The 13860-nt window shown below is 48.1% G+C and overlaps 6 protein-coding genes across 6 annotated transcripts; 4 read left to right on the top strand and 2 right to left on the bottom strand.

Annotated features, from left to right (window-relative positions):
* Nucleotides 1-741: 741 nt before the first annotated feature.
* N7503_009666 (sugar O-acetyltransferase) lies at nucleotides 742-1505 on the top strand (the record flags this gene model as incomplete). The annotated part of the gene is made up of 3 exons (XM_057069212.1): nucleotides 742-902; nucleotides 969-1368; nucleotides 1419-1505. The coding sequence occupies 3 exons, from the start codon at nucleotides 742-744 to the stop codon at nucleotides 1503-1505; spliced, it is 648 nt and encodes a 215-aa protein (XP_056915823.1).
* A 645-nt stretch (nucleotides 1506-2150) lies between these two features.
* Nucleotides 2151-2705, bottom strand: N7503_009665 (diphthamide biosynthesis protein 4; the record flags this gene model as incomplete). Its single annotated transcript, XM_057069211.1, has 1 exon — nucleotides 2151-2705. The coding sequence occupies one exon, from the start codon at nucleotides 2703-2705 to the stop codon at nucleotides 2151-2153; it is 555 nt and encodes a 184-aa protein (XP_056915822.1).
* Nucleotides 2706-3979: 1274 nt separating this feature from the next.
* N7503_009664 (uncharacterized protein) lies at nucleotides 3980-6433 on the top strand (the record flags this gene model as incomplete). The annotated part of the gene is made up of 4 exons (XM_057069210.1): nucleotides 3980-4094; nucleotides 4162-4178; nucleotides 4254-4364; nucleotides 4430-6433. The coding sequence occupies 4 exons, from the start codon at nucleotides 3980-3982 to the stop codon at nucleotides 6431-6433; spliced, it is 2247 nt and encodes a 748-aa protein (XP_056915821.1).
* A 1587-nt stretch (nucleotides 6434-8020) lies between these two features.
* On the top strand, nucleotides 8021-8824 carry N7503_009663 (uncharacterized protein; the record flags this gene model as incomplete). The annotated part of the gene is made up of 1 exon (XM_057069209.1): nucleotides 8021-8824. The coding sequence occupies one exon, from the start codon at nucleotides 8021-8023 to the stop codon at nucleotides 8822-8824; it is 804 nt and encodes a 267-aa protein (XP_056915820.1).
* Nucleotides 8825-9416: 592 nt separating this feature from the next.
* On the top strand, nucleotides 9417-12073 carry N7503_009662 (FAD-dependent oxidoreductase; the record flags this gene model as incomplete). Its single annotated transcript, XM_057069208.1, has 7 exons — nucleotides 9417-9464; nucleotides 9550-9804; nucleotides 9940-10086; nucleotides 10151-10406; nucleotides 10539-10707; nucleotides 10777-11037; nucleotides 11095-12073. 7 exons carry the CDS (start codon nucleotides 9417-9419, stop codon nucleotides 12071-12073), a joined length of 2115 nt encoding a protein of 704 aa, XP_056915819.1.
* A 724-nt stretch (nucleotides 12074-12797) lies between these two features.
* N7503_009661 (O-methyltransferase) lies at nucleotides 12798-13763 on the bottom strand (the record flags this gene model as incomplete). The annotated part of the gene is made up of 3 exons (XM_057069207.1): nucleotides 12798-12845; nucleotides 12914-13666; nucleotides 13740-13763. 3 exons carry the CDS (start codon nucleotides 13761-13763, stop codon nucleotides 12798-12800), a joined length of 825 nt encoding a protein of 274 aa, XP_056915818.1.
* Nucleotides 13764-13860: the final 97 nt, after the last annotated feature.

Genomic DNA, 13860 nt, shown 5'->3' with positions numbered 1-13860 from the left:
GTCATCAATCTTCCGGTCAACAGAGCTTAATGGACAACACCTACGATCTGCCTGAGGCACCACACTCTGCTTATTTTATTTTTCTGGTATGAGGGGAAGCTTTCTGATAGTGAACTTGTCTCTTTCAATGATTTTCATGTTGCTGGCCTAGCGTTCGAATCCCATTCGGCGTCCAGAGGTCGTTCGCATCGCGATATATATATATCAGCAGTCATTGCAGACTTGGACACGAAGAGCAAGCACCCAACCTTAGAATTTCTGGAACAACCCATGAATATTGAAAGCTTTCAGTATTGATACTCATAGAAAGTAAAAACAGTAGATAGATTTAGCACAATATCTCAGGATCGAATCAAGAACACAAGAAGATGCCTCGAAAATGCCGTGCCCTTAGAGTACTTAAGGGACGGGCCTTAAGGTCCATTCCCAACTCGGTGCCACACCTGGGCAGTCTAAATTCATGTAGAATAAGTCACCTAGACACACCGGAGAATCGAATCCAATCGAACTTATCCTCGATTGAAGACCAACAGCAGTCCAAAGTCAAATACTTTGCAAACAACCTCCGATACCTGCTGCCTGACCTGCCCGATCAGGAAAATCAGAACGCAGCGGGATCCACATGAACGCCACAGCTCGACCGACGCTCAAGTATAAGAAAGCAGTACACATCTCATCTCAAATTCAGTGAATTCTAAATCTTCAAGCTTGACTTCGAAGCCTGGCATAGACACCGACACAATGACCTCCTCCAAAGAATGGGCCAAAATGCTCCGCGGTGAGCTGTACATGCCTTGGGACGAAGACCTCCAGGCCAACCGAACACGCTGCAAGCAGGCATGTGATGAGTTCAATACAGCAGGGAACGTCTCCCGACGACGAAAGGTTGAATTATGGAGAAAGTAAGATTCGACCAGTCACGGCCACCTTCACATCCATCCAAACTGAATCAAGCTAACCCCCGCAAGCATCATCGGAGATACTCGTCCCCTCCCACCAGTAAACCCAGATCCCAAAGAAGATGAAGAACTCTTTGATGAAACGGATCCTGTCGTGGATGGCCCCATCTCCGTGGACCATGGCCTCAATTTCAAAGTGGGAGCTGGGACATTCCTCAATTTTAATCTGCTAGTTCTGGATACTTGTCTTATCACCATCGGTGAACGAGTCCTCTTCGGGCCGAATGTTTCGCTCTACGGCGCTATTCATCCGCTTGACCCTGCTATTCGACAAGGAATGAAGGGTCCTGAGGCCGGGAAGGAGATTCATATTGAGGATGATGTGTGGATTGGGGGAAGTGTGATGGTTCTTGCAGGCGTGAGAATTGGGAAGGGATGTACGATCGGGGCGGGTTCTGTGGTTACAAGGGTAAGTCGGTGCTTTGCACTGCTTTTAATGTGGTTTACTGATTGTTTTAGGACGTTCCTCCTTTCCATTTTGCAGCAGGGAACCCGGCTCGAGTTATTAAGCGTATTGAGAGTAAGATGGATCCCGAACAGTGTTAGAACTTGCATTGAGATAGAGATATATGAGAAAGCTTGGACCGATAGAACCTTGATTTCTGGTAGCGTCTCTTCACGATATGATATATACCATCTGATTCGACGTTCAAATGTCACCCAGGCGCTTCAAGGTTTTGTTGAAGTGAACCAAAAAATGAGACATAGATTCGTATGCCGGATTATGCCAAACAAATATAGAGGCCGAAAGCATAGAATACCAAATTTCGCAAATTTCGGATAGATTATATGGGCTGTAGTGTCGTCAGACTGCCAGAACCTCATCTGCCGCTTGAATACCGACAGGAAACATGCTCACATGCCCTGGCGCTATATATAGAACAAGTTGAGACAAGCTGATTATCCAATGGCGCATGGCCTGGTCTCAGTATTACGAGCAAGAGCGGAGCGCTATGCCGTCCTTGGCTTTGTATCACTGGCTGTCGGGCGCAGGTGCCTGTGACTGGCTGTGCGAGTCCTGGATGGTGTTCCGATGACACACTGGGATTGCAAAACCCCGGAGTGACCATATCGGGCACACGGCACATCACTGTACACTCTCGACAGCTTCAAGTGGGTTTACCAGGCTCTGGTGAAACGCTGATTTGTGTTGTAGGTGCTTCAAGATAAGACATCTAGAAGTCTGGCCTTTCAGCCTTCTTCAGCAGCAAAGAGAATCTTCATGTAGAGACTGCACCCCACACATCCGATGACGACCTCTCCATGATCCATACTTGACTCCAGATGGTTTTCTGTGACCGAGAAGCCCCTCTCGTCTCCACATCGACAGCCACGATACCAGGAGCCGTCCTCCTCGTCATAATCCATGTCATCTAGATCTACTGTCTCCAGGCCCGTATGAAAAACCTCGGTGGTGTCCTCCGCAAACTTTGCGCGGTTCAACCGAAGCGAGCGATCGTATTCTGCGCGCAACTGCGGATCGGAGAGTGTCTTGTAGGCCGTGGTAATCTCATCGATGGTATATGATCGCCGATCAGTCTTGGATGTGGAGTAAAAATTCGATGATGCAGAGGCCGGACCCGTGAGGCCGGACTGTTTTGCGACAGCGCCGGCTTTGTCTGGGTGGTGTTTGAGGAGGGCTTTGTGGTAGGCGAGTTTGATCTGCAAATTCGAGAGGGGGGTGGCAGAGTTGCTCGAGAAGGGGAGCTCAAGGACCCGATAGTAGTCTGTCGACGACTCGGTCATTATAGGCAGTGGCCCTGAGGATGGACCTCTTCGTACGTTGATGATGCGGGGTTCAAGATGGAGGGCGGGCGCATACGGGAAAATTTTGAACGGCGGCAGCTGTAGTCAGCAGAGCAGCTCGTTGTTCATCAGAGGTGTAAAATAAGTGTGATAGCAGATCGCAGGAAGGAAAGCAAGATTTATCCGAACAGCCTCAACCAGAGCCCATTCCCAGAGGAAAAGAGAGATACAAAAGTACGATTGAAGGTTGGAAAAATTTTGTAGAAAATGATGTATTGATGCTGACTAGGATGTTCGTCGTAAAATAGTCCTGCTGCTCAATGAAGACTGAGCACCAGGGTGGAGTAGACGCAGCCCTGCTAGAAGCTGTTTGGTTTTGATCTGCCACGAACGAACGATATAAAATCACCCAAGAGACGTCGATGCCATTAAATGGCACCTCGCGGGTTATGTGGTGTTGCTATAGAATATACTGAAGTCCTGTGAAGAATGGTGCGACGATCCTCACATTACAGGATCGAAGCACTTTTCCAAGGATTCGTTCACTCTTGAGAGTGTGAGAGAAGGAAGAGAAAGAGAAAAGCAAAATCGAAAAAGTAGAAGATAACGCTAGAGGCACGTGATATACCGCAGGTCACGTGTGCCCCTCCTATTTTAGCAGGAAAATTTCACGATCGTTAGATTCCTCTTTCTTCTTTACACTTTTTCGAACGCATAATCAACCTCCAATTCCTTTTACTCATAAGATGGCAGGTCATATTGGCGTACTAGATGAACTGGGCAGCATAAATTTCCTCGACGGCACAGGTTGGCTTCGGCTGGCTAAGTTGCAGTGGGCGATGGTATCCCCTGCTGTCCAGACATTCCCATCTTTGGACCCAAATTTGTAGATGTAGATTTAAGTACAAAATTGAGTTTTCCTACAGCAGACAATACATGTCTGCTCGGAAGATTTCCAGATGGATTCTTGGTTGAGCCAAAACCGTTCCGGTCCTCGCATCCGCGAAACCGAGTCTTATTCTCGGAACTCTCTTCCAGAGCTGTTCTAGAAGCAATGTCCTTCAAGAATTGACTAGTGGAGCTATCAATAGCACATCCCTGAACCGGCCGCGCGTAGTTAAGCTTGGAATGTAATTGAAACAGAATGTCCGGGGTTGCAATGCCCCTCGCAGATGATTCGGTACTCCGGTTCTCCGCCTTGAGACTTTTTCCTCTTTCCCCTATTCATCTTCCTTCACGTACTGTGTGTACGCTGTCCACTCCTTTCCTTCATCATGCCGAATGGCATCAGTAAGCGTCAGCAGCTGCGCAATGAGAAGACCCTGGCCGAGTTGATCCGGACCGTTCCTGGCAATGACCGGTGTGCCGATTGTGATGCCCTGACCCCAGGTTCGTCTTTTCCCCGCGAAAAGCATCATATGAGACTTTGGACTGACTAGATTGTTCAATGATATAGGATGGGCGAGCTGGAACGTATGCAATTCCTTTGATCTTCGAAGTATCCCCCTTGCTCTAGAATTGATTGTCTGATCTTCGTCTTTTGTATAGATGGGCCTCTTCCTGTGCATGCGGTGCGCCGCAATCCACCGGAAGTTGGGCACACACATCTCCAAGGTCAAGTCTCTGTCGATGGACACCTGGTCCGCAGAGCAGGTGGATGTGAGTGAACACATAACCCCTACGGATCAAATTCCCAGAAACTGACGCCACGACTCCTTGACCAGAACATGAAATCCCACGGCAACCTCCTCATGAACAAGATCTACAACCCCAAGGATATAAAGCCGCCAGTCCCGAGCGATATTGACGAGGCAGACTCGTGCATGGAACGGTTTATTCGGCAAAAATACCAGTACCGGTCGTTGGAGGACGGCAAGCCCAAGCCTCCTAGCCGAGAAGACTCGAGTTATACCAAGCGCCACGAATCGAGACGCGATGACTACAGCCGTGATGAATACAGACGCGACGACTACAGACGTGATGATTACAGACGCGACGAATCGAGACGGGCTGCATCACCGGATAGATCCCCTGAGGGTTCGCCGCCTCCGCTGCCACCCAAGTCAGGCAAGTTCTTTGGATTTGGACTTCGGGGATCTTCCTCAACCTCAAACCTACGCCGATTCGGAACCAAGAGGGATTCGCCAGGGAATGACCAGCGGCCGTGGTCTCCACCGGCCACAAATAGGACCACTGGAATGGGAGCACCGGTTGCTGACGTGACGACTGCCTCGTTGGAAGCGAAGATGGCAGCGCTGCAGGAATTGGGCTTCACCAACGACCGACGTAACGAGATGGTCCTCAAGGGTCTTAACGAGGACTTGGGCCGATGTGTTGAGACATTGTCGAGACTAGGTGAAGGAAATCCCGACTTGATAAGGGCCTGGACCGCGAAGCAGAGCGCTCAAACAAGAGCCGTATCTGCCACAGTGCCTGCCGCCGTTTCCAAGCCAGAAACGGCAAACAACCCTTTCGATAGGGCTGTTTCGAACCCAGTTCCTCAACAGTCGCAGCCTGCGCAGCCCGCACAGTCGACTTCGTACAACCCATTCGACCAGTTCACTCAGCCACCGCAACCTGTGCATACGCCTCAGTCGGCTCAGCCCCTGGAGAACTCTTTCCAGCATCTCCAGGTATCCCAACCCTTGTTCCCGCACTCCACTGGTGGATATCCGAGCCAAGCTAGCTCCATGCAGCAGCCCGCATATCAGCAGCCGTACACTCCGCCGGTTACAGCAACATTCTCCCAGGGTGCTTATGTTTCCTCGCCCCAGCCTGTGGACAACAACTATAATCCATTCTTTCAGACAGCGCCCCAGCCGCAGGGCGGCATGGCCAGTCAAACCTATCCCATTCCGGGTGCCGCGCAGACCAATCCATTCTTTAACACTGCCGCGCAGAACCAGACACAACAGCAACAGCTAGCACCACCGGTGCCATCAATTTCGGTACCTCATCCACCTCAGCATGCAAACACTATGCCGGCGATGTCGTCCACTTCGCCATTCGGCACATCTCCTTTTGGATCGACACCTCATTTCCAGCAGCAGCAGCAATTTCAAAATGCTAGCCAAGGTTCATATAATCCATTCCAGCAGTCTACGGGACCACAACCCCCCCAGAGTGCAAGTGGTTATCCCAACGGCTTCCCGAACCAATACCAGCCGCAGCAACCGCAGCAATTGGCGCCCCAAGCTACTGGCCACATGGATAAAAACAGCATTCTTTCTCTCTATAACCTTGCTCCCTCGCCCAGCAACGGAATTCCTCCAATTCCACAACAGCCCCAGTCTCAGTACCAGTTCCAACCCAGTGCAGGGACCAGCCCTCTTCCACCACTTACCCACTCTCTGAATTCTACCCCACAGACCCAGCCCGGATCCAACATCCAAACTCCACAGCAGAGCACTGCAAACCATAACCCATATGGTGGTGCCGGTGCGGGTCTAGCCGCTCAAGCAGGCGTGACTTACCCATCTTCTGGATTGGGCATCGGAATGGGTGCCAACGGCACCGCAGCTCCTGCTCCTGCCCCATCCCCGGCAATGGGAATGGGCATGAGCTTGAGTGCTTCGAATCCCTATGCTTCCAACCCTAGTCCTTTCACTTCGGTCAACGCGAACATGCCTAGAACGCACATGAGCCAGCCAAGCGTTGATATCAACGGACTGCAGAATGGTCGACACAGCCCAGATGCTTTTGCTAGCTTGAGTGCGCGGTATGGTTGATTTGGATGCCAAATTGATCAATAGAACCGGACTTATTTGAACGGGTTGCAATGCTATATGCCTTGGTTTTTTCAACGAGACGAGACGTGGCCACGTACCATTTTCCTTCTTGGTTTCTTTGTGAAAATAGATTGGGTTCTTTTGGTTCATTTGTCAAAAGCCAAACCAGTATAGAATGCTTGCAAATACACAACTAATGATATGGATATAGATGGATTGATGAGATGTGGTTAATGTACATGTACAATGCTTTGCGTGCATCTTGAGATTTGTCTGGACCATTCTGTTTCACTCGTTTCATAGTTTTCTTTCCTGCGTGCATCATTTCTGGGCTGTATATCATATTATTCCTTTACCATTCCAATGATCTAGGCTGTTTGAAGATCTCGAGAGCATTGGAACTTCGAAAATTGGGAGACGATTGGGAGACAGCCGAGTATGACATCAGACTAAGTCATAACGCCAAGTGACGGTGAATTGGGCCCCCAAGAAGGGTTACTTTTGACGTCATTTCCAGTGTCCTATTGATTAGAACAGTAGTCATCAACGCTAGTAAAATTTACAAACGATATGCTATTGAAACGAAGAATAAGATCTATAATATCAAACGACGATGATTTAGATGTTACTATGTCTGAATTACAAATTAAAGTATGATTAACAGATCTGGACAGTGCGATCATTTGTAACAAGACATTCTCTAGACCCTCGCTACGGCACGGGCCGGGTGATCACAAGATCGAAGTGGGCTCACCTCACTTTTGGTTGAGCATTTTCTAGCTTCCCTCATCTCGTTGTTGATAGCGAGGAAGGGTCTGCTTTTTCAGCAGAGATCGGTCCTTTATCATCCCCCACTGCCTTTCATTGACTAACTTAGACCTCGACGGCGGGGACTAGTTCGCAGATAACTGTTCCTCACTACACCATGTAGGGGCCGTAGTTACATCACACGTGTCCAAGTACGGCTAGGGCTAATGGAGAAAGAGGGGAAAGAGAGATTGGGGGCCGGGAAAGAAGATAAGTGTTCTTGCGCAGCCTTGTCCTTAGCTGTTCAGCCTTACTTTCAGAAAACGCTGAAGAGGTCGGATCTATTTAAAATTTACTCATACATTGAAGCCAAGACCACAAGGAAGTCCCTGGAATAAACTTCCTTCGCAAAGTCCAGCCAACTGCCTTAAAGTAGTATTTCTTGCTTCATTACCATCTGCCAAGGCCTTGGTACGAGAGTATCCACCAATGGCCGACAATAGTGACCGACGATCAGGTGGCAGTTGTCAGCACGAGGTACCGAAATTGCGATCGACTTGCGATCGATGCATGATGCTGAAAGTTCGATGCGACAAACGAAAACCACGATGTGAGCGATGCGAAGCAGTTCAAGCAGCTTGTATCTACAGTCCATATCGTTGGAGGGGGAAAACGTCTACACAGCCCCAGCCATCATTGATCAAAACGACCAAAGCAAATACTGGTCCTACCCCAATGAATATACACTCCAGAAGCCGGGAACAGGCAAGGGAACATGCAGTCCAAAGCATAGGAATTTGCAATCCCGTGATACACGACTTCGCCTCGGATCATGCAGGGATGCTAGCTGGGTTTGATAAAGAGGAAATTGCTGGAGGTATTGAAACCGATGCCCTAGAAGAATGGTATGCACAATGCATGGATGTCGATCACCTAGAGCCTGCCCACATACAACTAGACGATGATCTCGACCCAAGAACACTTGGAGGATCAGACGCTTCTCTGTCCGAGGTGTCCGACACTTCATCCAGAGGAAAGGGTCATATGTGTTCATGCCCGACTACGGCCTTGACTGCACTCCAAAACATGTTCAGTGTCGAGGTTCAGTGCAAGGAAAGCGGTATAAACTCTGGTCTCACACTCGGCGATCAAATTTTCAAGGTCAATCGTGTCACTATGCAGCACTTGGAGCGTATCTTGACTTGTAACGATGGGATCTGCGCTATTGACCCCGCCGTATTTTTCATGGTCATGGCCCTGTTTTCCAAAGTCTTGACCGGATACCATTCAGCTTTCGTCTCTTTTACACGTGAACCTCCCCCATCACAACGCGCAGATTTACCCCATTCAATACTGGGCTCTCTTCTGAGGCCTTGTCCTGCCACTACCATCCAGTTCGGGAATCTTGCCCTGGACTTCTCTTCCGAGCAGCGTATGAAGGCGCAATTTCTGCTTTGTGAAGTGCAAAAGCTGAGCCTGGTGTTTGGCCTTGCGAAAGCACGACCATTTTATCATACACAAGATGACGAACCGCTAGGATTAGGCTCTGGCAAAAAGCCATTGCCAATACCAGCCGTTCAGCAGACTTTGGATGATTTGATTACTTCGATTAAAGACTATTGTATCACCAGACCGCCGATTTAGCACGATCTTTGCTCGAAAATCAGATTATGTCTTGATCAACCCATTTGCTATAGGCTTAGATATGGACAGGCGATTAGGCAACTACTTTAGATTTCGATATTGCCAACAAATTGAATAAACTCAAATCACCTTTTAAGAATTCGTACATACGTGGCTCACAAACTAAGTTGATCACATCTATGAATTTTGGTCAGAGAATTGTAAGGAATGTGTAAAGAAAACATGAGCTTCTGAGGTCGGGTCCCTCGGTTGGCGTTCGCGTGGCGCTTTCAGTGCGTGTCCCCTATTTTCGCCCCCAACCTTCTATATATCCTCGGACGACCGAATGGCCGAGATCATGTTAAAATGTGGCATTATGCCGAGGGAGCCGAAATGGATGGGACCCAAGGTGCCAAATTCCAACCAAGGCGTAAAGGATTCCAAGGTTGAAGATCATGCGATATATAGTCGCTATCGCAAGATATAAGAATGTCCACGGCGTTTACAATATTCATGTTGACACTCTTCACACTGCAACTCACATTGTTTATGCACATACTGAAGTCAGGAAATGATAATGACAGTGTTTCAATCTGAAATCAACGATTCGGCCATGGCACAGTTGAAAGTACTCATCGTGGGAGCCGGGATTGGTGGCTTGGTACATTATCTCTTTCCTTCTTCTGCATGTTGGAATTCCCAAGGATTTTGGCACTGACATATAATCTGGAAATTGCTTCAAATAGACTGCAGCACTGGCTCTGAGACAGCAAGGACATCAAGTTACCCTTCTGGAGTCCTCGAGCTTCAGTAACGAAATTGGAGCAGCTATCAATATTCCGCCTTATTGCGATGGTGTCTTGAAAAGACTAGGAATTGATCTAGGGAAAAATGATTGTGTTGGCGCAATTGAATGCACCGGGTGCACGATCTGGGCTGGTGCTGTTGGCCAAAAGATGATCTCACTGGATTATCATGCAGAGAGTGGCAGATGGCAGCATGTGAGTAATCTTTTTCTTTTCGCCCTTGAATACTTTGCCAAAGTTTAAAACAAAAAGATTTAACAATGGAGGATATTATCGTAGCTGAGACGCCTTGTACATCGTGCACACTTGCATTCTGCAATTTTGGAAAAGGCAATTTCGATCGAGGGGGCTGGGAAGCCATGCACCCTCCGACTGGGATCGAAAGTGGTATCAGTGGACCCAGACGAAAGCGAGATCGTTCTTGCGAATGGCGAACGATTACATGGAGATTTGATCCTAGGAGCGGATGGAGTCCATGTCAGTATTCATCCCCACTCGTCTATACCAAGAACAAGGCAAAGGAGACTGATAAAAGAGACAGTCCCAATGTCGCAAGGCCCTCGAAGGAGGAGCGGGCTACGTCCCTTTCGATAGTGGAATTAGCGCTTTTCGCTTCCTCATCCCGACCCAGACTCTTCAGGACGACCCTCTTACAAATGAAATGATCAAGTCAGATGGTAACCTGACCGTAGTCATGGGGACCGGCGTCAGACGCCTCGTGTGCTATCCCTGTGCAGGTTACAAGACGACAAATTGTATCTACCTGCATCCAAGCCATGAATCCAGATCACATCAAGGTATGTCATGTCACTATTCATTTTTCCAGTTCAATTTAGCGAAGAGGGCAAGAAAATTAAACCTGACCGTGTTCATTGTTCCTTTTCGGTTTCCTTTCGTTGTATTGTGATACTTAATCTAATAATTGTCAGCCAAGGGAAATGGTTCAAAGAAGCAATTGATGTTGCAAATTGCGAGCGAGTTTGCATTGCCAGTCAAGGCAATTTTGGAAAAGGCCCCTGAGGATGAAACCAATATTTGGCCATTGCTCGACTTGCCTGAATTACCAACATGGGTCAATGGAAGACTGGCCCTCCTTGGGTAGGTTACGAGCGCTGATGATTGATATATCTCCATTGTTCTGTTTGCTAATCAGTGGTGAAATAAAAGCGACGCTGCTCACCCTTTCCTACCCCACCGAGGAGAAGGTGCCGCCCAAGCAATTGAAGATGCTGCATCGCTTGGAGTACTACTCCCACACGGTACGACTGTCGATGAAATCCCCGAGAGACTTGCACTATATGAGAAGTGCCGGAAAGAGCGAGCCACGCGTATTCAGATCGCCTCTCGCGTGAACAGCCAACCCATGGAAATTCAAAGAAAAAAGGATTTTCCCGTAAGTCAATACACACCACCCAGGCCGAATCTCGAGTTTGTATGCATAGCTTATTGAAATGTTGCCACAGCCCACGAGTTTGACAATTACAGTTTCAGTCACGATGAATTTCATTATTCTAGCCAAGCCTTGCAAAAGGCGGAATGGTCCAAGAAGATATCGCATTGGCGTCAGCCTATTTCATTTGGACCATTGCTTAGTCCCCATCAGTATAACAATGGAAGCATCACTGACGGAATTTCTGGTATTCACCCCCAAAAGACCGTCCGGTCTATTCGGTTTGCCACATCCAAGACATACCTAGAAGGGCTTCTGCCAACTGAGTCTTTCTCGTTTATCCTGCCTGATACCGTGGTACAGGCCTCCTTTATCCACACCTCGTTCCAAAAATTGTCTTGGCTGGGCGGATCAGGATATGACCGTGTCGGGCTATATATCCACGGGACGCAATATACATCTCACAAAGGAGAGGCGGTCCATGGGACGTTCGTTCCCATTCTGTTTGAGAACCTAGCCGATGCAGTCGTCTCCCAGCGCGATGAGTGCGGTGCTCCTGCATTGTACTGCGATATTGAGACAGTCGATGATGGAAGTTTCAAAACAATTGAAATGAGTTGGCGTGGTACAGCGTTTGGTAGACTTTGCTGGTCTCAGTTGCATGGAGACAGCACCAGTGATGAGAAGGAAGCTGATGAACTCCATCGAGAAACTCCGGCTAAGCACAACTCCGACTTAGGATTACTGACTTATCGCTATATTCCGGCTGTTGGGAAACCCGGAAAGGCTGACGCGGAGTACGCTGTACTCGAGCCCTATAAAAAGACACCGCTGGCCGACGAAGATGAAGAACAACAAAATGAAGACGTTTCAATTGGGATTTCTCAATCACTAGATGACAAACAAAAACAGCAGTGTTCGTTCAATTTCACTGCCGGCCATGTGAAATGCATTCCGACCATCCATCATATTGTCAAGGTTCTGCAAGGAATACCTGTATATGGCGTTCTGGAAGCGAAAGTGGAAACTGTTGAAGGAGGAGATGACTTCAGCCATGCTTTTCGGATTGACTAAATAGACATAGATTCGGAAGTCTCACTCATTTTTCTACAATGAACCTTTTTCGAGATGTTTGGAACTTTTGGCTTATGAAAAGGGACAATACCTTGAAAATTGAATATTTCACGCAAGAGATCCAGTAGAAGATAATCACCTACTCTGTACAGAGATGTTGATAAAGGGCGGGGAATATGCCGTCATCACTACGTAGATTGGGAACGAAGCAAAAGAAAAAATCTTTTAAACCCAGAGGGCTGTAGGAAAGGAGACGACATCGGGAACTTTAGGAGGGAGCGGAGGAGGCTATGGTCCCTATATGAATTTTCAGGTACTAGATCCAAATAGATCTTCAAAACGGGGCAAGGTTGGGAACGCCAAACTTTCAATGCTGAAGGTTCCAAGGCATTGAAAAGTTGCCTGGCTTGCAAAAAGAAGTGAAATGTATAAGCTTGCAGGCGTGGAGGAATGAAAGACCTAGTGAAGATGCTTTTCTGGTACCACAAAGATCTAGCGCAAACGAGGCTTCCGTCTTCTAGAGCACTTCGTAAAAAATCTTGTGGATACGATGATATCCAATTACGTTACCGAATTAAATTGAGTAAGAAGAATATAGAGCTGTGCACGAGCCCTGAAAGATGAATCATATTTCTTGGTCGCTAAGCTCTGTGGATGAATTCTATCATCCTCCGGATATCAACAGCTCGAAAACGCCATGTGAACGTGTCATGGTCCGTGCGGATCAAGCAATTTCCTCAATTCTCACACACTTGGTGATCTCAAGGGCGTCCTGGAGAATGCAAATTCGTGAGTTCAACGGGAGCATATGGAAGAGCAAAGCGGGGTAGATAAACATACCGCGTCTCCTTCAGGTTGTTTCAGAACACTGTGGTACACCAAGTTGGGGTTTCCAATGACATCGAACTTGGGTGCAGATTCCGCGCCCAAATATTTGGAGATCGTCCGCTCTGAAAACCCATCCGTGTTGAAAGTTTTCCTTGATGCCATAGATCGTGCCAATTCTCGTTTTTCTTCTACAGTACTTCGTACATACTTTAAATAGGGCGGGTTCCCAGGAAAGACCACGTTATCAGCAACGAGGACGGAGCCTGGCCGAATCATGCCTAATTCTTCACACAGCTGCACATCGGTGGTATAAGCAGGCTTATAGTGATCGATGAACATGAGGTTCACGTGCTCGACTTCTCCACTCGTGTAGAGCCTTTTCAGCGACTCATCACTACGACCAATGATAGTGTGCACAAAGTCCCGCAGGCCGGCCAGCTCAATGAGAATATTAGCCACCGCAGCAAACTCAGGATTCAGTTCGAGGCTGATGTATTGCTGTCCTCCGTGACGACGCACGGCGTTCCCGAAGAGGATGGCAGAATAGCCCACGTAGCCGCCAAGTTCAATCATCTTTCGCGGTCGAAGTTCTTCGATGAGGCTGACGACGATATCGCCTTTAGGCCGGCCGACATTGGCGAACCAATATTTCTGGCCGAACTCTTCAATGAGATTGAGGACTTTATCGGGATGACCGCGGATCTGGTCGATATCGGGTTGTCCGAAGACATAGTGAAGAAGTTTCACTTCGCTGCCCTCTTCGCGCTAGTTTTGTCATTTAGTAATCAGTCTTGATATTGATATGTCAAATCCGAGTCCGGGAGAGGGAGAGTGATACCGTGTATTCTGAGCGCTTAGCCATTATCGTGTCCTGTTAAGGTGAAGAAAATACAGATCAAAAGAAGCGTGGAATGCAATGGAATAATTTGCAGTGCTAGAAGCAAATTTTGGTTGCTAGG

This window comes from Penicillium pulvis, assembly GCF_028828015.1.
Source record: "Penicillium pulvis strain IBT 33274 chromosome Unknown scaffold_8_segment0_segment0, whole genome shotgun sequence".
Taxonomy (NCBI): Eukaryota; Fungi; Ascomycota; class Eurotiomycetes; order Eurotiales; family Aspergillaceae; genus Penicillium; species Penicillium pulvis.
This window is presented reverse-complemented; position numbering and strand designations above follow the sequence as displayed.